The sequence below is a fragment of the Mustela nivalis genome (assembly GCF_964662115.1).
Source record: "Mustela nivalis genome assembly, chromosome: 7".
NCBI classification, from domain to species: Eukaryota; Metazoa; Chordata; class Mammalia; order Carnivora; family Mustelidae; genus Mustela; species Mustela nivalis.
Window position 1 is genome coordinate 126,947,306 of NC_139026.1, and position 26,062 is coordinate 126,973,367.

At 40.7% G+C, this 26,062-nt stretch overlaps 1 protein-coding gene across 3 annotated transcripts in view; it reads left to right on the forward strand.

Annotated features, from left to right (window-relative positions):
• SLC39A12 (solute carrier family 39 member 12) overlaps nucleotides 1-2,549 on the forward strand; it is an 81,958-nt gene extending 79,409 nt beyond the window's left edge. For 2 of the 3 annotated variants that reach the window (XM_082738256.1, XM_082738257.1), the window contains one exon: nucleotides 1,946-2,547. In XM_082738256.1, coding sequence (XP_082594382.1) covers nucleotides 1,946-2,074 — 129 coding nt within the window. In that variant the 3' untranslated portion in view covers nucleotides 2,075-2,547. Of the gene's footprint in view, nucleotides 1-1,945 lie in introns of all 3 variants that reach the window. The other variant, XM_082738258.1, reaches the window with a different exon arrangement.
• Nucleotides 2,550-26,062: the final 23,513 nt, after the last annotated feature.

Below are 26,062 nucleotides of genomic sequence, written 5' to 3' on the forward strand. Positions count from 1 at the left end.
TGAAAAACAAGGAGAAGGAATTACACAATGTCTTAGTATATTTGGAAATAAGGTTAATCAAAGTTTGAGCCTTTTTGTGACCAGAGATGGCATAATTATGTCTCACAGATGGTCTGAGAGACAAATGATTGAGATAGAAGGAAACTGGTCACCTATGTTGTCTGGCTTTGAAGTAAACACTTGGAAAGTGCTTACAAACTCCTGAGAATCAGCTGTCTTGGAACCTCCAGTGCATGTATCTTGTTAATCCCTCAAGAGAACCATCAATTGCCAGCCCTTTGGGAATGCTTTATGGATTTTCGAAATGTCATTTTAAATTTATAATAGATAATGAACCATACATACATACTTTTTACTATAAAGTAGTATGGGTAAGCTTATGTTTATACATGGCAGAAAAAGACCAAAAGGACACATAATCTGTTTAAGGTCATCCACCCAGGACAGCATTTCTGGATCCTACTTAACTTTTTGGTCCACTGCTCATTGTGAGGGTGTGAGATAGCAGATCACAATAACCCTCATCCTCATCCTGTCAATTTCTCTAATTAAAAGGGAGAAACAACCATCTCAAGCATACCCAAAGAGAACATTCAGGACGCTCTTGGACAGGTATTAAAAAAAAACAAGTCTACCTAGAAAAAGAATACATCAACTTTTTATTGCCATAAATCTAAGACCCTTGCATATTTTACAAGTTTTAAACTTGTAAGTTTTAAACCTTTTTCTTGCTGTAAATACCCTGGTAGTTCTCAAACAGAGGTGATTGTTTTTTAACCCCCTGGGGAACTTGGGACAACATCTGGAGACCTTTGTGGTTGTCACAACTGGAGTCAGAGGTAACAGCTGACATCCATCAGGTAGAAGCCAGGGACGCTGCTGAACATCCTTTAACCCACATAAGAGCCCCCTTAACAAAGAATTATCCAACCCAAAATGTCAATAATGTCATGGTCCAGTGAGGTTTTCCCTCGACGTTGACTTAAGCCGGTTTCCCAATGGAAATGACTATGTCATGCAAGAGATACGTCATTCTCTCCTTTACATAATGAGGGATTCAAAGGAATATGAGACAGAAACATAGCATGGATGAAAGCTACAGCATAGGGAATATGGCCACTGGGATTCTCACCTTGTAAGGTAGACCATCGCTACATCTGTGGTGAGCACAGTAGAACATACAGAGATGTGAAATCACTATGTTGTACACTCAAAACTAAGGTAATAATGTGTGTCAAGTGCACTTCAATTAAAAAAAAAAATGAGTTGTGGAACACGACACCAAAAACTAATGATATACTGTATGGTGACTAACATAATGAAAAAAAATTAAAAATAAATAAATATAAAGAGATTTAAAAAAAAAAAAAAAAAAGGAACACATTGAGCTACTTTTCCCCCAGACTCTCATGAGAACATTTTCTTCCACGTGGTGTTAAAGCCATTCCACTAAAAAAACAGCTGCCACTTGCCTCTCTGAGAGTAAAATACAGCTTGAGGGCATGATGTCTTTATTGTTCTGAAGGTCAGGAAGACCTTGGTGATCTCTTTGAAAGGAAACAAATATGTGCTTTGTAACAACCAGTACATCTAGCGGCTTCATAAACCTAGAAGAAGAGTCAAAAATACTACTTTATTATCTATTTCACATTTAAGCACTCTCAGAAAACCAAAGTAAGAAGGATTGGGTTTGCTTTAGGCTGATAACTATGTCATTTTAAGACTTCTGGCAATGCTACGATCCTTCTAACCACAGCTGAATGACTTAATTTATCTTACACTTTTAAGTTTTGGTCAAGAGTAGGTATCAAGCATTTTGTAACTGTTTTGGGAATTTGAAAGGTTATTAAGTTCTGAATAACAGAGTCTCTCATGTTTTCCCACCAAACTTTTCCCAGCAGTGAGTATATCTGGATCTTATTCTGGTTTTTTATTCTTTTTTTAGCTTCCTGAAATGACTCATGTTCAAACACGGCGACCCTGGTTGATGTTTCTCCTGCAGAACTTGGGGCTGACCGTAGGTTGGCTTTCTCTCTTACTGTTGGCTATATATGAACAAAATATTAAAATATAAGCTGAGAGTCTCAAAATCCTTCAAAAATGAATTTATACAGCTTCATTTTGTTTCTTTCCTTATACTCCAGAGTGGCTTGTAAATTAAGCATTTTTATCTTCCAGAAAGGCTATGTGTCTTTTAGTTCATTAACTTATTAATTTTATGATGCACTTTTGTTTTGGGATATAAATGTCAGGTTGTCCTCAACAGAAATTTTGGTGTCAGTGCCCAGCACCATGATGGAACGCCTCTCTCTCTCTTTTTTTTTTTTTTTTAGTAATTAGCCAATTCTAAATTAATGCTGGTAAACTTTCAAACAATATTGTTTTGCCGACAAAGAATGTTTGCAGTATTTGAAGTGGACGAACGCCTGCTGAGATCAAGTCCGGCTGCAACTTCTTTGATGTCAATAATATTCTTCTGCTTGTAAGACATTAAACCATAAGCAAAATAAATTACAAACAAATGTAATAAAGTCTAGTGTTGATGTGATGATTTGTGTGACCTTCTGTTACTGGGTGTCGGAATCTGAGTCAGTTCTTGCAAAACCGAAATAATGCGGTTCACCTGGAAGCATTATTCACTGGCTCATAAATACATATAAATCAGCAAACTCCGGAACCCTAAAGGATAATAGATCAGCATTCTAGCTAACCACCAAATGAAATCTGTTCTAGGTAAGGAGAAATGGAAACAAAAAGGGAGGTGAAGAATTTTTTTAAGTCATAAAATTGGAGTTGGGCAGTAAGTCAATGCATAAACTCTCACAGATTTAACAGACTGTGCCTATGGATAAAATATTACGGATGACGCAATATAGTTTATATTGCATAAATCAATGCATAAACTCTCCCATAAATCAATTTATGCATAAATCAATGCATAAACTCTCACAGATTTAACAGCTACATGCCTATGGATATAATATTACTGATGATGCAATATAGTTTATATTTTTTTGAGGAAACCTAAACATCATTTCAGTAGGTAAGTTCTGGAAATGTCTAAGCCGCATTACAGATAACCCAGCAAAATTATGAAAATAGAAAATAACCCTGGCTTTAGTTATTTTTCTTGGAAAACAGAGGCCTAATATTTTTCTTATTTTTTTAATGATATCTCTTGACAAGGAAAAAAGCCCATTTTCCTGCCAAAATGCCTCATGGTACTCAATCAAATACATCTCTTCTGCTTCTTTCTTACCGGTAGGCAGATAACCCTCGCCATGTCCCACCGAAGCCCCATGTCTTTTAACCGCCTTTATTTGATTTCAAAATGAGACTGGTTTCTTCTTCAGTGGTCTTGAGAGCTTGATTTAAGGAGACCTCATGATAAAGTGCAGTAGTTCAGAGAGGTTGGCCTACATGGGCATCAGCCAGAGGATGTATTCAAACACAGAACATCCGGCTCTGTCCCCACAGTTTCTGATCCTGAATGTCTGGGCAGATTTTGAGACTCTGATCTTGAACGACCTCCAGGTGATACCCATGCTGCTGGTAACCCCCACCCCACCCTGTTTGACCTCCGCTGGTGGGGTAGAAGTCTGCACACCTGGCTTCAAGAAAGAGCAGGAACACAGCCCTGTTGCCCAAGAGCTGTGTGATTCTGGTTAAGCTGATTAACGCTGCAAACCTCAAGCGGGACCAGCATTCCTAGGGTGAAACTCCTTTCCTCTTCCTCCTCGCCTGGGAGCATCGGAACGGTTACGGGGGTCCCTGGATGACGAGTCCACAGAGAGGCACTTTTATTCAGATTTGCCTTGAAGGTAAGCAGACCTGACACATCGAGCTTTGCCCTTCTTTTGTTAAGGAACCCAGTGATTTGTAACCGAACAGAAACGCCTTTGTGCAGGTCACAGCATGTGGGCTGCACACGAGAAGCCCCTGGCACCGTCTGTGTTATGGTTTCTGTGACCAAGTTCTGATGTTGACATTAAGCCTTAATTTATGCCAATTTAATTAGGAAAGCTCTGATGGATGACTGTACTCCAAGTTCAAGTTTAGAGTGGTTTGGGGCGAACTAAATTAAAATGTTCGATGTAAGCTACTCTGTAACCTTCAAGTTAAAGGGAGTTTCATCTAATCTCTAGGATGAGGTCATGGGCACAGGATGGAGGGGCTTGAAGGGAGCCGCATGTTGGAATGAGTGGAGGGACATCCCCAATGAGCATTGTGCAAGCCTACAACTAGTGCCCTCAGTAAGCCATCAGTCCTGGCCATCAGAGGTCACTTGTAGGTAATGTAATCACTTCCAAGGGCACCTTTCTAGCCTTACCACTTCTTCCTTCTGCTCCCTTAACTGGCTCTTTGCTAATTCACTGAGTAACCCGACAGCCTGGGATGGTCCTCCAGCCACAAACAATCTTAGAATTGCTAGAAATTCTCTTTGTCCTCAAAGTTGAATGGTAATGATAAAACTATTATGACAACTATTTGCCTTGTAAATATGGACAGAGCCTGAATTTGGGGCGACTGAACTTTGTCGTCCCGGTAAGTCGTCTACATCATGGGTTACTCACGAGAGTTGGCGTATGTGCTGTTTTCCTTGAAGCCAGATTTCTCAATAATACTGGAGTATTTCTGTCTGCCAGGCCTAAATTTAGGATTCCACTGTATTTCTACTTGGTGACTGATTTGTTGTGTAGTCACTGAGCTAGAAATGGTCCGCGAGCAAAATCAAAGAGAAAATCATACAGAAATCTTACTTGGCCTGCCATCGCCCAAAGACAGCCATCTCTACAGGAAGGGGAATTGGAACTGTGTCACTGTGATGCTAAGTACCGGGCCTGGGAAGATGGGTCCAGTGCTGCGTACTTACCAGGATGAGCGTGTTCTATGTATGAGGCTATAAATCGTGGCCGATACCACTCCTCCTAGAACACACGCTTCGGGGGTGAGACCGTGACTCTTTCTGTAAGATGCATCTGTCAGGACAGTGCACGTTTACCCTTTCCTTTCTCCTTCAGAGCTGGAGGGGAAGGGAAATATCACAAGGCTGTGCATCACTAGGGTAGACTGGACTAATCAGGTTCAGGCTCTCGTGTGATCATTAAAAAATCAGGCTTAACCCCGGAATCTTGGTTGAAATCTCAGTGCTTCCATTTCATAACCTTATCACTTCTTCGAACAATTCTCTCTTCTCATGTAAAATAAGGCTGAGAACGGAACCCAACTCATAGGATGGTGATAAGGTCCGTCTGAGATATTTACTGTTCATGAAGCACTTAACACCGTGCCTGGAGAACAGAAATAGCTCCATAAAGATGAAATTAATCTCAGGACCCCCTTTGTTGTCAATTTCATAGTTCACCTCTCCAAGCTCTACTTTGGGTCAAGGAAATGTCTTGTCTTGGTAGAGAATGGAGATCACGGATTTGTATGTAATGTCTGCAGTCCTCTAGTGACTCCTCCAGGCTCGCCCCCAATAGTCCTGCAAAGATGTCCGCAGGCTTCCGGAGCCAGAGAGGTGGGTCCCCTCTGATCGAACCCACTCCGCCCATCTCCCTGGAGAGCCTTCATCCCCATGTCCTAATGCTTATGCTTGATGAGAGCCCCTCTCTCTCATATTCCTTATCACTCATAAAAGAGGAAAACCTATTCTATTCTATTCCACTCACACTGCTAAGGATGTGGAGGGTGAATCATGGAGCCTGATAGTGAGAAACCTGTCTAAGGTCATGGTTACTTTTACAACTTGATTTCAACTCAGGGAGAGTAAAAAGTAGTTCAACGTGTCCCCCCTGTTGCCAGGGCCCCTGCTGAGGGAATGAAACCAGCTCTGAGAAGAGTCCAGCCCTATCAGGGTGAGCAAGAGGTCTGGCCACTGGAGGCCTGTCCTGTTCTACAGCCAGAAGCCCTCTGGCTGGTAGCATGCACAGCCTACACTGGACCCCCAGGGCACCATGGGTTGTGGTACTCCATCTCCCCTAGATGCTGCGCATACCCCTAGTGCCATAACTCCCCTCAGTGTAGGGGCATGAGCCCCACATTCTCATACTTTTACTTACGTAGGCACCTCTCAATACCCAACTGAAACTATAGAGAGTTTGAGAAGCTAAAAAGACATTCCCAAGTTCAAAGTGCCTTTACCCCACACCCATTGCTTCTTTGAAGGGTGTACCTATGAAATGTATTTGCACAGCCTGACAGCACCCACCCACCCTCCCTGCCCTGCCCCCACCACACCAGCCACCTCTCAGAGGTGGAGATCTGTCATACAGACCTTCCTCCGGCAAACTCAAAGCCCCACCCCCAACCCACACACTCCTTAACCTGCTTTTCAAAGCCTCTTGTTGCTCAGAATTTTCTCTTTCATTCTATAACTTTCTCCACATCCCTAATCATACTAAACAACATCAAAAACTTTCCCTCTTCCCCTGCTCACCGAGAAAGATGCTTTGTCCAACTGTAACCGACCTGGGCTCCCACACACTCCCATCTGTACCCTTGGCTTCACTCAAAATTTTGGAAAGTATCTAGGACTTCTGTGTTCTGTCTTAGGTTGTCTCATGGACTCAGCATTTCCTGAAACATCAAGCAAAGACCCATGGTCTCAGCCTACAGGATCCCATAATGCTGGCACTGGAACCAAAGTCAAACATTTAACGCAGCTCTTTGATTTTCTAGTAGTGTTATAATGACAAACATATTTATAGCACTGTGTGCCAGACACTATTAAAGGTGCATTGTGGGAGTCATTGAATTAAGAACTCTGAGAATGTAGACCTGATACTATTTTTGTGCCCCCCTTTTACAGATGAACAAACTGAGGCCCAGAGAGGTCAGTTAACTTGCCCAAGCTTACAGTAGCCTGGCTCCAGAATCCGTGATCTTAATCCCTACATCACATCGCCTCTACAGAGGGGAAACTGAGGTTGTGAGAGTCTAAATGATTGCCTGAGCTCTTATCTCTCTGTAAAGGAATTGGCATTGGACTTAGTTCAGACCTCTGACTCTAGTCCCACCATCTTAACAGTCTCCAGCCCTCCTTGGTCCTGCCCAATCAAACAATTCACCAGGAAGACCTCAGTCATCTGAGGTTGCTTTTACTACCTAATTTATGTTAGTTTCTTCCCATGAGGATTTAGAGTCTAAACAGCTAGGTTTTTTGTTTTTTTTTTTAATTGAGATACAGTTGACATATAACATTATATTTCAGATGTACAACAAAGTGACTAGATATTCGTATGTACCATGAAATGTTTACCATGGTGAGTCTAGTTCACTCCCATCACCACACATAGTTACAAAAAAATTTCTTTTCTTGCGAGGAGAGCTTTTAAGATCTACTTTGAGCTGCTTTCAGATATACGACACAGTATTATTGATTACAGTCACCTGTGTTATATCCCATGATTTATTATTTCTATAACTCGAAGCTTATGACTTTTGACACCTTCATGTCTGTCTCCCACCCTTATCCCCCTGTCTCAGGCAACCACCAATCTGGTCTCTGGACCTCTATGTTTGTTCTGGGGTGTTTTTTTTGTTTGTTTGTTTGTTTGTTTTTAAGAGTCCACTTATCAGTAAGAACATAAGTAAGATGTCAGAACTAGAATTCAGAATAATGGTTATAAAGACACTAGCTGGGCTTGAAACTGCTCTCACTTAGCTTAATGTCCTCAAGATCCACCCATGTTGTAAAAAACAGCAGGATCTGGGGTACTTGGGTGGCGCAGTCACCTAAGCATCTGCCTTTGGCTCAGGTCATAATCTCAGGATCCTGGGATCGAGCCCTGTGTGAGGCTTTCTGGTCAGTGGGAAGCCTGCTTCTCCTTCTCTCTCTGCCTGCCTCTATGCCTGCTTGTGCTTTCTATCTCTCTCAGTGTCAAATAAATAAATAAAATCTTTTTTTAAATGGCAGGATTTCCTTCTATTTATGGCTGTGTAATATTCCATTGTGTGTGTGTATATAATGGAATATTATATAGAATATTAGTGTATGTGTGGAGTATATACATTATATATTACATATACAAAGGAATACTGATATATATGTGGTGATGTATACACCTCTCATCACCACATATATATTGATATTCCTTTATAGATATAACTAATATATAATACATATCATATATATAGATATATCATATATACACATACATATATCATATATAGATACATATCATATATAGATATATCATATATCATATATACATACATGTGTCACATATATGTATATAGATATATATGGAAGTATAGATATCACCACATATAAGTCACCATATATATGTATAAATATAAATAATAAATGTCAAATTTTCTTTATCCATTCATCCACTGATGGACTTAGGTTTCCATATCTTGGCTGTTATAAATAATGTTGCAACAAAAATGGGGGTATACATGCTTGGGTATACTTCTGGCCTTCTGTTCTGTTCTTTTGATCTATTTATCTGTTTTTACGCCAGTATTATACTGCTTTGATTACTCTATCTTTATAAGAGTTTGAAATCAGGGAGCATGATGTCTCCAGCTTTATTCTTCTTCCTAAGGATGGCTTTGGCTATTTGGGGTCTTTGTGGCTTCCTACAAATTATAGGATTATTTGTTCTATTTCTGTGAAAAATGCCATTGGAATTTTCTTGGGGATAGCATTGAATCTGTAGATTGCTTTGAGTAACGTGGACATTTTAGCAATATTAGTTCTTCCAATCCATGAGCATGGAATATCTTTCAACTAACCTGTGTCTTCTTCCATTTCTGTCATCAGTGTCTTATAGTTTTCAGTGTACAGGCCTTTCACATCCTTGGTTAAAATTCATTATTATTTTATTCTTTCTGATGCAGTCAGAAATGGATTGTTTTCTTAGTTTATCTTTCTGATAGTTCATTACTAGTATATAGAAATGCAACAGATTTTTGCATGTTGTGTTGCTGTGTATTTCCCTGTTTAGGTTGTTAATGTTTGCTTTATTTACTTAAGTGCTGCTATGTTGTGTCGTTAAATATTTACACGTGTTACGTCCTTTTCGTGGACTGACCCTTTTTACTTATGTAATGACCTTCTTTGTCTCTTGTTACCATTTTTGTCTTAAAGTCTGTTTTGTCTATAACTAGGTATAGCTACCCTAGCTTTCTTTTGGTTTCTATCTGTATGGAATGTCTTTTCCATCACTTTACTTTCAGTCTGTGTGTGTCCCTCCTTCTGAAGTGAGTCTCTTATAGACAATATATAAATGGATTTTTTTTTAATCCATTCATCCATCCTGTGTCCACTGATTGGAATGTTTAGTCTGTTTACACTTAAATGATTATTGATAGCTACACACTTATTGCCATTTTGTTCATTGATTTCTGGCTGTTCTGTAATTCCATTTTTCTTTCTTCTCTTGCTCTTTTTCTTGGTGATTTGATGATTTTGTAGAGGTCTTTGATTCCTTTCTCTTTGTCTTTTTTGGATCTACTATAGATTTTTGCTTTCTGTTACCATGAGGCTTACATTTTTTTTAAAAGCCACTTATATTTATAACAATTTATTTTAAGATAGTAACAACTTAAGTGTTAATGCATCTAAATTTCTACATTTTTATATTCCCTCCCAACATTTTATTTTTGATATCACAACTTACATCTTTTCATCTCATACACCCATTAACAAATTATTGCAGTTGTAGTAATTTACATTTGTCTTTAGCTTTCGTATGCCATTATGAGTGATTAATCTATCATCTCTACATTATTCTAATTTTAACATATATTTACCTTTACCAGTGAAATTGAAACTGCCACATGTTTTCCCTTCACTAATTAGTACCATTTTGTTCTGCTTAAAGAAGTCCCTTGAACATTTCTTATAAGACAGGTCAGATGATAATAAACTTCTTTGGTTTTTATTTGTCTAGAACTGTTTATCTGTCCTTCAATTCTGAAAAAAATTTTTGCCCAGTAGAGTATTCTTGATTGGGAAGTTTTTTTTCTTTGAACACTTGGAATATATGGTGCCACTTTCTTCTGACCTGCAAAATTTCTGCTGATAATCTTATGGGGATCCCCTTCTTCTTGCCAAATTATTTTTCTCTTGCTGCTTTCAAGATTTTTTTCCTAGTCTTTGAATCTGACTCTTTATAATATGTCTCTTGGTGTGAATTTCTTTTGATTTTTCTAACTTGGATCTCTCTGCAGTTCCTGAATCTGTATGTATGTGTCCTTCCCCAGGTTAGGCAAGTTCTCGCTCATGGTTTCTTCAAATAAATTTTCTGATCATTTTACTTTCTCTTTTCTGTCTTGGACACCTATAATGCAAATGGTTTGTTGATTTGTCTGATGGTGTCCCATCAGACTGTTAAGCTATATTCATTTTTTTTATTTTCTTTTTTTTTTTTTTTAAGATTTTTATTTTTATTTATTTACTTGACAGAGAGAGAGAAAGAGGGATCACAAGTAGGCAGAGAGGCAGGCAGAGAGAGAGGGGAAAGCAGCCTCCCCGCTGAGCAGAAAGCCCCATACAGGGCTTGATCCCAGGACTCTGAGATCATGACCTGAGCCGAAGGCAGAGGCTTAACCACTGAGCCACACAGGTGCCCCCATTCTTTTTTCTTTTGATGCTTTGAGTGGGTTAATTCCACTCTCCTGTATTTGCATTCATTGATCCTTTCTTCTGCTTCATCTGATGTGCTGTTGAAACTTTCTTGTATTTTGTAGTTGAATTATTATATTCTTCAGCTCTGGGACTTCTGTTTGGTACTTCCTTATATTTTCTCTATCTTTGTTAAAATTCTCAGTTTGTTCATCCATTCTTCCAAGCTCAGTGAACATCTTTATAACCATTATTTTGAGCTCAATTTCAGGTAAATCACTTACCTCTATCTCCTTTAAGGCTCTCTCCCAAGGTTTCATCTTATTCTTTCATTTGGAACATATTCCTCTATTTCTTCATTTTCTTTGACTCACTATGTTGGTTTCTGTGCATTAGAAAAAACAGTCATCTCTCCCAGTCTTGAAGGATTGAACTCCTAGAGGAGATGAGCCTTATTGTTCAACCCTGCCCTAACTCTTGGTTGTCTCTCAAACTTTTGTGATTGTCCAAGCAGGCTTCTTTACCTTAGTGGCTCCCAATAGTTGAGGGTGCCATACCTGTCACTGCCCCAAAGGGGAAGATCTCGTCAACACCTAGATTTAGGCTGATTGGAAGTCAGATCCTCAAGTAGTAACTTCTAAAATGTGCAAATTTATCTCTTTCAAAAGAAGACTGGAATGCAAGTGTTTCTGTCTGCTCCCTCTGCAATGAGCCCTGATCTGAGAACCATTTGGTTTTTTGCCCATCATCCTACTGAACCCATGGACACCAGCCACACTGGCCATCACAGTTAAGTTATCGGATGATGTGCCTCAGTGTGGCAGATGCAAAAGCTGGGGCAACAGACATGAAAACTGAGGCTCCAGATGTGTGCACAAGCTCCCGTCTGGGATACCCCAGTGCTCTCAAGCTCAGCAGAGGGAGAGCACATTGATATCACTCAGGCTCTGAAGTCTCTGAAGAGGATTACTGTCAACCCTTATGTGTGTGTGTCTAATGGGAAGCCTGCCCTCAGGCCACAGCTATGAAGACAAGCTTATAGGTTTCTTGAACAGCAAGACTGGTTGCCTCAGCCTGTTGCCTCTCTGCTGTCCTCTGTGCATTGGAGCTAGTTACGAATTTGTTCTCTGTTTGCTACAGCCCTATGGGACCCACTACCATAAGCCACAATGGCTACCAGAGCCAGGTAATCCAGAGGTTTGTCCTGGGCAGACACTGTAAAAATCAGGGCACCAGATAAATATAGAAGCTCCTTTCTGGGAGATACAAGGGCTGGAATGAGGCAGAGGGAAAGCACTAAAATAGTACCTGCCAGCCTATGTCTTTGAAGAATATTTCACTAGCCCCCTAGCCGTGTGTTAAATTGGATGCCCACCCCTCAATCTAATGCTTTAAAATAAGCAAATAAGTGTCTTTCACAAAAAGTCTGGGAACTTTTCATTCAGCTTCCTCTGCCCTGAACTCTGGGGTGGGTGAGGAGGTGCATAAGCTAAGAACTGTTTCTTAGATCACTGTTGTCTTGCCAGGACAGGGCGGGGGCAGCAAGCCCTATTAACTTCTAAAAATAGGTGTTTTGGGGATCCTCTGCCTAGAGTTCTTAAAGTTGAGATGCAAGATATGGAGTTCAACCATTCTTTCCTCAGGAAGAAGTCTGGGATTTTGAATGCCTTCTCCATTATAGGTTGCCATGCTAGGGGTGAGGTTTATGGTAAAATTGTGTTTCAGCCTCTTCATCCCACCTCAATGTTTTGTTTTGTTTTCTCACGTATGAGAAAATTTACAGAGGAGTCCTCCAGCTAATTTGGGGCCTTTCTTTTCAGAAGAAATGATTCCTTTTGTAGCTATAGATTTGTCTTTGGGAAGAGGTAAGCTCCGGATCCTTCTATGTCCATATATTGAACTAGAATATGTTTACTTTTTTTTGTGATTTAGAGGAGTAGAGTAAGCAGATGCCAAATGTTTGATGTGCAAGGTCACCTAATGCGTTTACTATGGATTAGAAAAATAGTCTCATTTTGAGTTTTAAATGCATTGCCTTTTTTTTTCTTTTCAGTGTAACAGTATTCATTGTTTTTGCACTACACCCAGTGCTCCATGCAATCCTTGCCCTCTTTAATACCCACCACCTTATTCCCCCAACCTCCCACCCCCTGCCTCGTCAAAACCCTTACATTGTTTTTCAGAGTCCACAGTCTCTCATGGTTTATCTACCCCTCCGATTTCCCCCAACTCCCTTCTCCTCTTCATCTCCCAGTGTCCTCCATGTTATTCCTTATGCTCCACAAATAAGTGAAACCATATGATAATTGACTCTCTCTGCTTGACTGATTTCACTCAGCATAATCTCTTCCAGTCCCGTCCATGTTGCTACAAAAATTGGGTATTCATCCTTTCTGATGGAGGCATAATACTCCATAATGTATATGGACCACATCTTCCTTATCCATTCGTCCTTTGAAGGGCATCTTGGTTCTTTCCACAGTTTGGTGAACGTGGCCATTGCTGCTATAAACATTAGGGTACAGATGGCCTTTCTTTTCACCACATCTGTATCTTTGGGGTAAATACCCAGTAGTGCAATTGCAGGGTCATAGGGAAGCTCTATATTTAATTTCTTGAGGAATCTCCACACTGTTCTCCAAAGTGGCTGCACCAACTTGCATTCCCACCAACAGTATAAGAGGGTTCCTCTTTCTCCACATCCTCTCCAACACATGTTGTTTCCTGTCTTGCCAATTTTGGCCATTCTAATACACTTCTCCAATGAAGACATACAAATGCATTGCCTTTAAAAAAAAAAAAATGCACAGAGAAACACCTGGCTCTCAGGCCAACCTGGAAAAGACAGAGGGTTTTTGGCTACTAAGTTACCAGATCAGCAGTCACAATAAATGAATAGACAGGAAAAGATGTCAGAAATTGCCCATGTATTTTTTCTGCTCAAGAGAGATGGTATTCTGTGATAATATTATGTCTGATGAACCCAAGTAATGAATACAATATTGAGATACAACACTTTGAGTTCATGGAAGTAAGTTTTGCCTTTTTTTTTTTTTTAATGAAGTGGGGACAGAAGGTGTATCCAGAATTATACTTTAATTATAATAGTAATAGCTGCTATTTATTGAACTTCTTTCTACAAGGCACTTGTTGCATTACCTGTAATATTTCTCTCATCATTTAAACCCCATATTAAACCATATTGGAGATGAGGGACTTGAGTCAGAAAGTTTAAATACATTAATGAGGACCACACGGCTCATAAATGGCAGAGCTACTGTGATTCCATAGTCTCAGGTCTCAGGTCTTTACCACTACACACACTGTCTCAGACAAGGAGATCAAAAGACAGCACTAGAAGAGGTCATTCAGAAGTGCTCTGTGGCAATCCCCTTTCTTATACATCTTCTTCCAACAGTGGAACAAGATGCCTTGGCTTGGGGGAGTTTCCCAGTTGGGAAAGGCTATCGAGTTAAATAACCTAAGTACCCCCAACTACCACCACCCCCAAGACTAGGAGCAAACAGCCAGGCAAAGGCAAATGTTTTGTTGGAGGGAATGGAAACTGACAACGTATTTGTGTTACAGACTCAAACTTCATACTATGAACAACTCAGGGAAGAGAAGCACTTTCCCAGCTATTTTTTGAGCTATTTTAGGTTTGCCAACTATATCTGAGAGTTCTTTTTTCAAATATTCAGGTCACTATCATAGCCCTCACCAAAAATTTTGAAGTTAACTCTTTCCTTACCTGTGTTTTCCACCAGATGTTTAGTTCTTCCAGGGTAAAATGATCTCTCTCATTCATGTTTACACTCTGAGAACCTAGCATTCTGCCCCAAAGGTGCTAAATAATGAACTGTCTGAAAAACAAATCAGAGCACGTCATTCCCCTATTCAAAATATTTTGTTTCTCCCCATCGTCTTCAGGAAAATGTCCAAGTTACTTAACATGGAGTTACTTAACAAGTCCATGAACTGTCCTCTTTCTACTTCTCCTGTTGAATTTTCATTCCCTCCTTCTTTGTGTTTTACATTACAAAAAATTCAGACTGCTATATATTTTCTTCATATATTGCTGCTTCTCACCTTCATGAGTTTGCAACATGGTTCCCTCTACCTGGCATGGCTTGGCCATGACTTCCTTCAGAAGTTCTTCCCTCTTTCTTCTTCCTAGGTCTCACCAAATCCAGTGGGATTCAATCACCATCTTTTCTCTTTCCATTAAATCTCTATCATGGGGGGCCTGGGTGGCTCAGTGGGTTGGGCCTCTGCCTTCGGCTCAGGTCATGATCTCAGGGACCTGGGATCAAGCCCCGCATCAGGCTCTCAGCTCAGCGGGGAGCCCACTTCCTCCTCTCTCTTTCTGCCTGCCTCTCTGCCTACTTGTGATCTCTGTCTGTCAAATAAATAAATAAAATCTTAAAAAAAAAAAGATTTAATAAATCTCTATCATGGTATCCACGGCTGTGGTATATCACTGTTCAGACAATGCTCTCTCCCACCAGAAGGCAATCTTCTTGAGAACAGATACTACATTTTGTTTATCCTGATATTTACAGAACCATTGGCCTGTGGAGGGCATTTAGTAACTATGTGATGAATAACTGAATAAATCAATTAAAGTGCTTTGGCAATTGAATTGAAAATTCAACCAATATTTCAGTTTTTAAAATGTTTTCAAAGTCTATTTGGAAACAAACAGAAAACCTCACAGAGATGCCAAATTGCTTTGTCTTCACAAATAAGAAGCAGATTTAATTTACCTAAATGGCACTGAAAGGAAGAAACGATCCCCATTTGCTTCATATGAGCTGATTATCTGGTTACTTCATAGATTCATAAGTTAGCTGAGATATGTCTAGAAATACGGCATTACTTTGCTTTACATAGCTGTTTATGGTGACAGATGTTAATCCCTGGTGGAGTTGTGCAAATCTTTAGGCTACAAAGCATTGCTTTGTATAAGTTTGTGTGTGTGTGTGTGTGTGTGTGTATAATGGTATATAATTATTTTTTCAGTGTTATTTTAATGCAAGGCTTTTAGGAGGTTCGATTATCCAGAGATCATGATTATCTCTTAAATTCTTCTCCTAGGATAAAGTATATAACTCACCTCCATATCTGAAACCTGTTGAGTCGAAAAGATGAGATTAATCTAATGAAGCACCAGCCTAATCTTTTGAATGGGGTCACAAGTGAGATATTCAAAATATTCACCCATTATGATACAAGTATTAGTCTGGTGTTTTTGTAAATTATTATTTTTTAAAGATTTATTCATTTATTCTAGAGAGAGAGAGAGAGGGTATGTGTGGGAGGGCAGAGGGAGACAGAGAGAGAATCCCAAGCAGACTCTGTGCTGAGTGCAGAGCTTCACGTGGGACTTGACCTCATGACCCTGAGATCGAGACCTGAGCCAAAACCAAGAGTTGGGCCCTTAACTGGCTGCACCAGCCAGGTACCCCTTTTGGGTTTTTTTTCATAAATTATTAAAAAAAGCTTTTAGTTATTGTGCTAATAGCATCACAAGGTGGATAGTGAACTAAATGTCCCCCAAATTCATATGTTGAATTCTAACCCCCAACAATAGTATTTGTAGATGCAGCCACTGGGAAAGGATTAGGTCATGAGAGTGGACCCCTCATGAATGGGATTAGTGTCCTTATAAAATGGGCCCCACAGAGCTCCCTTCACCACCACCGTGTCAGGGCGCAGTAAGAAGAGAGCCATCTACGAACCAGGAAGTAGGCCTATACCAGATGCTAAATCTGCCTGGGGCTGATCACAGCCTCCAGAACTATGAGAAATAAAATTCTGGTAGTACAGACAACCCAGTTTAAGGCATTTTGCTACAGCAACCCAAAGAGACTAAGACACTTAGGTTTTCAGGAAAGGTGGTGCCAGGGAGTCATTGATAGTCTTTTGCGAACTCAGAGGCTACAGCTAACTCCAGAGCTCAACAGCTGGGATACCACTGCTCAGAAGTTTCCTTTCTGATTAATATTGGAAAGTTAGATAAAACACGTGATAGGATCTCTGGGTATCTTTTTTTTTTTTTTTTTTTTAAAGATAGCAGTTTTAGAAATGAGGGTAGTGAAGCAGACCACATCTCCACCACATGACATAATGAGAACATCTGTCACACCACCACCATGCTGTGACCACCTTCTTCATTGGTGAAGCACTGACTGTGTACCAGGCACTGTTCTTGGTACTGTAAGTACCACCTTCTTTGACCCTTAGTACCACTATAAGATGGTTATTCTTATGTGAGTACCTTGATGTTTGTAAGAAATTGGTGGAGGGGTTAACACTTATCTTTTATGGTTCATGTAAGAAGTAGAGGAGAGATTATGCTGAGTGAAATAAGTCAAGCAGAAAGAGTCAAGTACCATATGGTTTCACTTATTTGTGGAGCATAACAAATAACATGGAGGACACGGGGAGATGGAGAGGAGAAGGGAGCTGAGCGAAATTGGAAGGGGAGGTGAACCATGAGACACTATGGACTCTGAAAAACAATCTGAGGGTTTTGAAGGGGTGGAGGGTGGGAGGTTGGGGGAGCCAGGTGGAGGGTATTAAGAAGGGCACGGATTGCTAGGAGCACTGGGTGTGGTGCAAAAACAATGGATTCTGTTATCCTGAAAAGAAACTTAAAAAAAAAAAAGTAGAGGAGAAAGTGCATTTGAGAATATTTGCAAACAATAAATATCTAAACAAATAGTAGATTATTTCATTCTGGACAATTTATTTAGAGAGAAGACACACTCAGATTTGAGCTCATGTCATAGTGTTTATCTGATTGCCCAGTTATGTCCTGCATTGGTAAGGCAGTGTCTTAAAAGTGAAACAGAATTCTTCTCTGAAATAGACATGTGATATGAATATATACAACTTCATGTAGAGAATCAGAGAGTGCTTGGCCTGGAAGGAAACTGTGATGGCTTCCAGCTCAATCCTTTATTTTATAAAGGTGGAACTTAAAATACCAGGATGCTGGTACAATGTGGTATGATCAAAACTATGTTGGGAAAATGTGGGTTCTGGATGACAAAGGGCTGGCCGCAAAGGAACAAGGGCTAATGGAAGAGGTTTGGAGAAACTGATTTGACACTGGGGCAAGGATTTGGGAGAAGGAGAGAAAAGCTGCCCAGACACAATGTTGAAAGGGGTGCCATAGTCTCGATTCTAATTCCAGACTAGTTCCAGAAGCCTTCTTTCCATTTAGCATCAAAAAAATCCAGACGGCCAAGTCAGATGGGCTGGGTTTGGAGGCTCTGCCTGGGATGATGGACAGGTCACAGCATCTCCGATTAGACTAGTCTGTCTGAATTTCAACAGCACACCCAAGTCTCACTCTATTATTGGCTCATCAGAGGATTCAGGAATCCAGGAAACGGAGGTTGGGGAATCACATGGATTCTGGCCAAGGTGTTGCAGTTGGTGAGTGGCAGAGCTGAGCCCAGAACCCAGCTCGCCTGACTCGTCCTCTGCCCTCCATGCTGCCTGTCTGCTGTGAGTCTGTGTTCTGCTATGGTCTTCTTTCTGGGACATCCGCTGTCTCTTTTCTTCACCAAGAACTTCCTTTGCAAAAGGATTAACAATATTCTTTTTTTTTTAAAGATTTTATTTATTTATTTGACAGAGAGAGACAATGAGAGAGAACACAAGCAGGGGGAGTGGGAGAGGGAGAAGAGGTTTCCTGCTGAGCAGAGAGCCCAATGTGGGGCTCGATCCCAGGACCCTAGGATCATGACCTGAGCTGAAGGCAGACGCCCAATGACTGAGCCACCCAGGTGCCCCAGATTAACAATATTCTTGATGTCACCCTATAACTGAAATAATGAGAGGTTTGGGGGATCATTCTACATACACATCCTATTATGTAGTAGGAATAGCTGCGCCTGTACCAGTACCAGCCCTGGAACCACACCCCCTTCATTTGTGAGGCACCGATGTGTGCCAGACGCACCGAGGGTATCTACTACTTGGAAGTAGTTGAATTCTTATGTGAGTTCGCTGATATTTAGGGAACATATATAGCCACATATGGGTATCATCAGACAGTTCAAATGAATTTACTTCTTTCTGTAGTCTGTTCAAGTGATCATGGAATTTGTTTATTCTGGCTTTCATAGCCTGGCCTATTGGAAGAACATGGGCTCTGAAGCCCGCTTCTGACACTATTTGTTGTGTTAACTGGAGAAAATTCCTTAACCACTCTGAACCTCCATTCCCATCTGAGGCACATGTTACATTTTCTGCCTTATAGGGTTTCTATGACATGTGTAAGCAACAGAATGTAGTCCTCTGCATATAATAAGCAGTCCATAAATGATGGCCATCATTATATTGTTACTTCTGCTAAGAGTATTTCGATCTGGGGCACCTGGGTGGCTCAGAGGGTTAAGCCTCTGCCTTTGGCTCAGGTCATGATCTCAGGGTCCTGGGATTGAGCCCCACATCAGGCTCTCTGCTCAGCTGGGAGCCTGCTTCCTCCTCTCTCTCTGCCTGCCTGCTTGTGATCTCTCACTCTCTCTGTGTCAAAAAAAGAAATAAAATCTAAAAAAAAAAATTTTTTTTCGATCAGTCAAGCTATAAGAAAATAAGTAAAGATTAAATTCAGTTCTTCCAAAAGCAATAGGCATATTAACATTAGCACCATTTGCCAAGCACTTTCTCTCTTTTGGTCTTATAAATAATGACCTCTATTATCTCATGTAATCCTCACAACGACCTTTACTCTCTAAAGTTCATGATGAGAATCAGGGAGTCCATACTTGTAAGTAGTTTAGCATAGTGACTAGCACATAATGAGCTGTGTGTTCATGAAAACAAAAAAGATAAATACTATCATTTTCCTCATTTCTCAGTTAGGGATATTGATTCACAGAGCGTGTGACTTGGCCAAAGTCACACAGCTGGCAGGAAGTGAAGCTGGAACCCAATCCTGGCAAACAATGAGGTGTCTATAGCAAACGGTACTGGTATTTCCCCCAGAGTAGAAGGTTGTACCCCATGACAGAGACGAGGGTTCTCTTCCATAAACTGGCCAAGCGGTCTTCCATGTTGCCTCTTTCTTTCATTTCCTTAGATAATGACTCCTTCCAACCCCCTGACATCCAGTTCTCTCTCCGTCTTCACCTACTTGAGTGGTCCTTCGCCTCTCAGAAGACAACTCAACCACACACATCCCTTTACTCTTTCTGCTCCCACAGGGACTATGAGAAGTCACCCCTCTCTCAAGAGACTTGCAGTTTTAAAACAGTGCCTTTTCCGTCCACACGGTATCTTATGGGTTAGAAATCCATATGCCCATCTGTTCCCTTCTCGGAGTTTTTCTAGAATGTTCCTAATTCCCCTTTAGCACGGATCTCTATATCCTTTGCCCAAAGTCTCATGAAACACATTCCTGAAAACGGGCATTAGTGTTCAGGAGAAGTGTGGGGACATTTTACCTCCCAGCTGCCTGGGTCCAGGCAGCCAGCCCTGCGACTGAATGCACACTCTGTTTTTACCTTTTCTTCTGCCCAACCTCTGTAGCCTGTGCTCGCACAGAAAGCCTCGTTTGTATTCCAAGTCTGTTATTTTGATCTGCACACGATAAGACAATCACCGTCCTTTGAATCCATAGCTTGCGGCAGCCTCCTTTGCTTTTCAAGTACGATAAGTTCTTAAACACAAGCGAGATGAAAAACATATTGCGCTTCCCTCGGGGACTATTTAAAATGTAAAATATAAATATTTCTCCTTTGAATGTACTTAACTTAGCAAGCCGGTGTCTGGTTTGTGTCCTTTCAGACATCACACTGACGCTGTGTTTGCTCTTCCTTCATGTAGCGGAGTCGAAATGAGCTGGAGAAGCGAAAATCAGCACTTGGGCCTCCTCTGCAGGGCCGAGCGCCGGCAAGCTTGCCAAATCTCCCTTGATCACATAATGCCTTTCAGATAAGGTTAACTCCGCAGTAGGCCCTGCCTCGTGTTCCTGTTTTATGGTGACAGATAGGCTGGCGCAGGGTCTCCTGTTGCAATGAATCCAGTGTGAGGAAAAGCTAAGAGGACAGTCAGCCATTTTGGGGGGCTGGGGCATGCCGCAGGCCACCTCGTGGGGCTCCGCACCTGGGGCTCATGGTCTTGGTGAAGAAAGGGGATGCTTAGTCCTCCAGGGACAGCACCCCAGGGGGGGAAGTGGCTTCTCAATCTCCCAGTCATTGAAATGTTTCTTCAGGCACATTCTCATGAGGGAGCCCCATAAGGATGAGTGTTTGGGCGAGGCAGGGGTGTGAAATATAGTTAGTATAAAATTTGCCATTTTTCACCATTTTTCGGCAACCGATGCCGAGGCATAATGACATTCACAGTATGTGCTCCTGTCCTCACGTTCTCGTCACACTTCTTCCACCACCAGAAACTCTACGGCCATCACGCAATAACTCTCCATGCCTGCCCCAGCCTGGGCAACCTCCAGTCTACCTTCTCTCTGGTTGGCTTGCCTGTTCTAGATACTTCATATAATTATACAATATTTGTCTTTTTGTCTCTGGCTTATTCCACTCAGCATATGTTTTCAAGGTTCATCCAAGTCATAGCAGGCATGAGGACTTCATTTGAAATATAATGAACATACCATGTGATGTTAGTTTCAGGTATATAATATCATGATTTGACAACCCTATGCATTTCTCAGTCCTCTTCGTGGTAAGTGTGCTGTGGATCCCTCTGATCTGTTTTATCTCCTTCATCTATTTCTTTTTCTGATGAAATAATATTCCATGGTATGGGAGTACCCTAGTTTGTTTATCCACTCACCTGCTGGTGGACACTTGGGTTGCTCCACAGTTGGCCTATTATGTATGATGCTGCAATATCTCATACATGTGTATGAGATACACTTACATGTATCTCATGTGTCTCATACATGTGTCTGTTTGAGTCCCTACTTTCAGTTGTTTGGGGTGTACACTAGGAGTGCAATTGCTGGGTCACTTGGGAATTCTATGTTTACCTTTTTTGAAGAACCATCAAGTTGTTTTCCACAGGAGTTGTACCATTTTATATTCCCACCAGCAATGTGGGGGTTTTAGTTTCTCCACATCCTGGACAACACAACCATTTTCCATTTTTAATTATTATCATCATCATAATCATCATCATCATTATTATTATTATTATTGCCATCTTAGAGGGTGTGAATCTCATCACAATTTCATCCACATTTCCCTAATGGCTAAAGAAGCTGAACGTCTTCTCATGTATTTATTGGTTATTTGTGTATTTTCCTTGTAGAAATTGCTATTTGAGTCTTTTGCTTTTTCGAAATCATGTTGTTTTTGTTGTTGAAATCTAGGATCTCTTTATATATTCTGGAAATAGGATCGGGTATAGACCAGATATATACTTTGTAAATATTTTCTCCCATTCTGCGGGTTGTCTTTTCACTTTCTTGATAATGTCCTTTGATGCATAAAAGTTTTTAATTTTGCTGAAGTCCAGTGATTTACTTTATCTTTAGTTGCTTGTGTTTTTGGTGTCATATCCCAGAGTCCGTAGCCAAATCCCAGATGATGAAAATTTACCCCATGTTGTCTTTAATTTTGTTGAAGACTTATTACATCCCAAGCACCTTTCATATACAACCGTATGTAATCCTGGTAGTGAGCTTAAGTGGTATTATTGTCCCCTTTGACTGATGAAGATATTTAAGCTTAAAATAATAATTTGCCCAAGATTGTGCAACTAGCAAAACGATAGAGCAGGAATTTGAACAGTGCTTCCAAATTCCTAACAGTTACTAATTTGGGGGTTCAGGAATGACATAGCATCATTTACAAGATTTCTCAGGAATTCCCCAAAATTGTAATTTATTCTCCAAGTACTTTCAGCATTCTTCATGCACTTTACTCATTATTATGAATATCTAAAATTTTGTGTTTAATAAATAAGAAATATTAAGGTTAGTAGTGTTTATAAAGTATGGTGAATGTTCAAACATTGGAAAAAGCCAGCAAACAGCATTGGTTAGTATTCAAATAATGTAACATTTAGAGCTCTTAACAAGATTAACAGAACTGCAAAAAAAAATGTTTTTGTATAGAAATTGCCAATTTAAGGATTTTTTTGCCTCTTAGTCTTGTTATTTCTTAAAACAACATCCACAGGATTTAAATAAAGAATACAATGTGTATCAACTTATTAATATTTATTTTATGTGCCAGAATGACTCACGATTAGCAGCAGGTAGAGCCAGAAGCTCGTACTTATAAACAGCTCCAAGTAAGACTGACTGATTAGATCATAAATATTCCCCTTCTATGGTGAAAGTTAAGCTCTCATTTTTGCTAGAGAATTATGTTTTCCCCTTTCCCCAATTTCTCAACTGATTTTTTTTTTTCAGGAGGTAGAAAAACATATAAATTTACTAAGAAATGACAAAAAGGAATTCTTGCATGGAAACACTGGTTAAAAGCACATCTGGATTTTCCCCCCTCAAAACCCATATTTTTCCTGTGGCTTCAGTGGGCAGCCTCCCAAGGGAGGCTAAGAAGGGAAGGGGAAAAGGAAAAGACCACTGGGTGTTACGACTAGGAGGTCTTCCCATCTAACACGTCTGGAGGGTTTATTGATTCCTATTGCTGTTCTTAGGAGTCACCACAAATGTAGCGCCTTAAATTAAGGCAAATTTATTCCTTACAGTTCTTGAGGTCAGAACCCCAGAATCGGCATCACTGGGTTAAAGACAAGGTGTCCGCAGGGCCAGCTCCTTCCGAAGGTTCCCGTGTTTTCATGCATTTTCCAGCTTCTAGCGGCCACCTACATTTCTTGCCTTGTGGCCCATTTCTGAGCATCAGAGCAGATCACTCCAGTATCTGCTTCCTCATCAGCTCACCTTCTCCTCTTATTCTAACTCCTTCATCGTTGCTCTTTAAGGGCTGTTGTGATTACACTGGACCCATTGGATAATCCAGGATAATCTCCCTCTTCTAAAGATCTTTCAATTAATCACAGCTTCCAGGTCCCCTTTGCCTTAGAAGGCAACATTCAAGGTCCCAGGAGGAGGAGGAGGACTCAGTGCAGGAGCCATTACTCAGCCTCCCATGTTGGGCATCATGGTCTACTCTTCAAGTAAGAGTAAAAGGCAGATGGGGTGTCCAGGACCTGACAACAGGTGAGCCACCTCTAGCAGGGCACTGAGGAATGTCCCCAGGTACCAGCGAGGCTTCACTGTACTAGGGCAAATTCAAGGTCTAACAGAACTCAATAACCTCCTACCCCAGTCAAAGTCAAGAGCTCATGAGTGGTCTCAGCTGAATTACAAAGGGTTCACGTGGAAAGAAAGTAGGCAGGGTCCAGACGGCTGATGCTCTGAAGTTTAAGGGAGCAGCCATCGAGGGGAATCTGTCCGTAGATCCAGAGATCCTGCTTTGGCTCAGGTTTAAAAGATCTAGTCTCTTAGAAGGCAAACAGAGAAGAATCAAGTGTGTCTTCAGGGCTTGAAGGAGAACCTGTTTAGGCCTACCCTGGGAATTCAGAATGTGGAAAAGAACAAAAACATAGTCTTTTGACCTGAGTGTGTTAGGAGAGTGTAGGTTTTAGAAATCTTGTTATCCCAACCTGGTTGGATGAGTTCTGGGCAGGGACTCGAGACAAGTATGCAGTCCTCTGTGCTTAGAACTAGGAAGAGGCTCAGGCAAATCAGATTTGCAGAAACAAAGATCTACTTATTCCCAAGGCCAGCGAGCATTTATACATAGCAGGCATGCGTGTGTGCACACATTGGGGCGTGTGAATTTCAGAAAGTATGTACATTTGATTGGTCCACTCTCCCAGGTGACACATAGCAAGAGTCCCTGTAGCTTCCTGGTGCCAAAAACAGTATCGCAGTAATTAGACTCAAATACTTCACCTTGCATACCCATGTGCGGATTTCTTTGACAGCATACCTGCAACAGGATTCCTGGGTTATAGGCTTGGCATAAGGGCTGGGGCGCTCTCTGGAATGACACAGGAGAAGTCCGATCTCCCCACATCCCTGTCAACCTTTGTCATTTTCCAGCTTTCTAATTTTGCCAGGTGGTGTGTCCTGCCTCTGATCACCTACCGCGTCATTGTTTCTTATGCCTTCGAGTCATGTGACTTTGCTCTGCCATACATCGCCTCTTCATATCCTTTGTTGACTAGCCTGTTGGAAGTGCTACCTTTCCTTTTGTTGATAGGAAAATGTCTCTTGTATTCTCCGATAGTAATCTTTTGTTGGTTCTAGCCATTACGGATCACTTTTTCGTTCTGTGAGTCTATTAATTTTGTCCACAATGTTCTTCACTGAACAGACATTTTTAAGTTCCATGTAATTGGAACGTGTCAAGTTTGAGCTTTATTGTTTGAGGTTTCATTTAAAATTCTTCCTCATTCCCCAATGGAATGAGAAGAAATCAGAGAGGGAGACAAACCATGAGAGACTCTTAACTAGAGGGAACAAACTGAAGGTTGCCGGAGGGGATGGGGTAACTGGGTGATGGGCATTAAGGAGGGAACATAATATAATGAGCACTGGGGTGTTATATACAACTGATGAATTACTGAACTCTACCTCTGAAACTAATGATGTACTATATGTTGGCTAATTGAATTTAAATTTAAAAAGAAATTTCCCCCCATTGAAAGTCACAAAAGTATTCCACTATATTTTCAAGTAACTTTAGGTCTTTAATCCTTTTGGAGTTCACGTGTCTGGTGCTAGTTAATAATTCAGGTTTATTTCTTCCGATAGTAGTCCATTTTCCTAACACTAGCTACTACATAATCTATTCTTTCTCCATTGATTTGTGATACCACGTGACTATGAATTTCCCCTGGGCACGTGGAATTGCTGCTGACCTCTGCTCTCTGTTTCATTGGTCTACTTTGATGCCAGACTATACTGTTTATTACCGTGCCTATGGTACATCTTCATAATTGATATTGTCCTGCTTATAGATTTTCTTTTAAGAGTAACTTAACTCTCAAAAACCTTCATTCTTTTTTTAAAAAATTGAGATAAAATTCACCTATGGTAAAATGGGCCCTTATAAGGTGTATAATCCAGTGGTTTTTTGTGTGTTTGTAACCATCACTATACGCTAAGCAGGACCTTTTTCTCGCCCTAAAAAGAAACTTTGTACCCACTAGCAGTGACCACATTTCCCCTTCCCCAAGCCTCTGGTAACTTCTCACCTACTTTCTATCTATATGGATGTACCTATTCTCAACATGTCATTTACATGGAATCGTATAATACGTGGTCTTCTGTGACGAGCTCCTCTCACATTGCATGACATTTTCAAGGTTCATCTATCCGTCTAGTATGTATCATAGTATTAAGTATTTTTATTGCCCAGTAATATTCTACAGTATGGATAGACCACATTTTGTTTATCCATTCATCAACAGATGGATACTGGAGTTCTTCCTGCTTTTTACTATCATAAATCATGCTGCTATGAACAT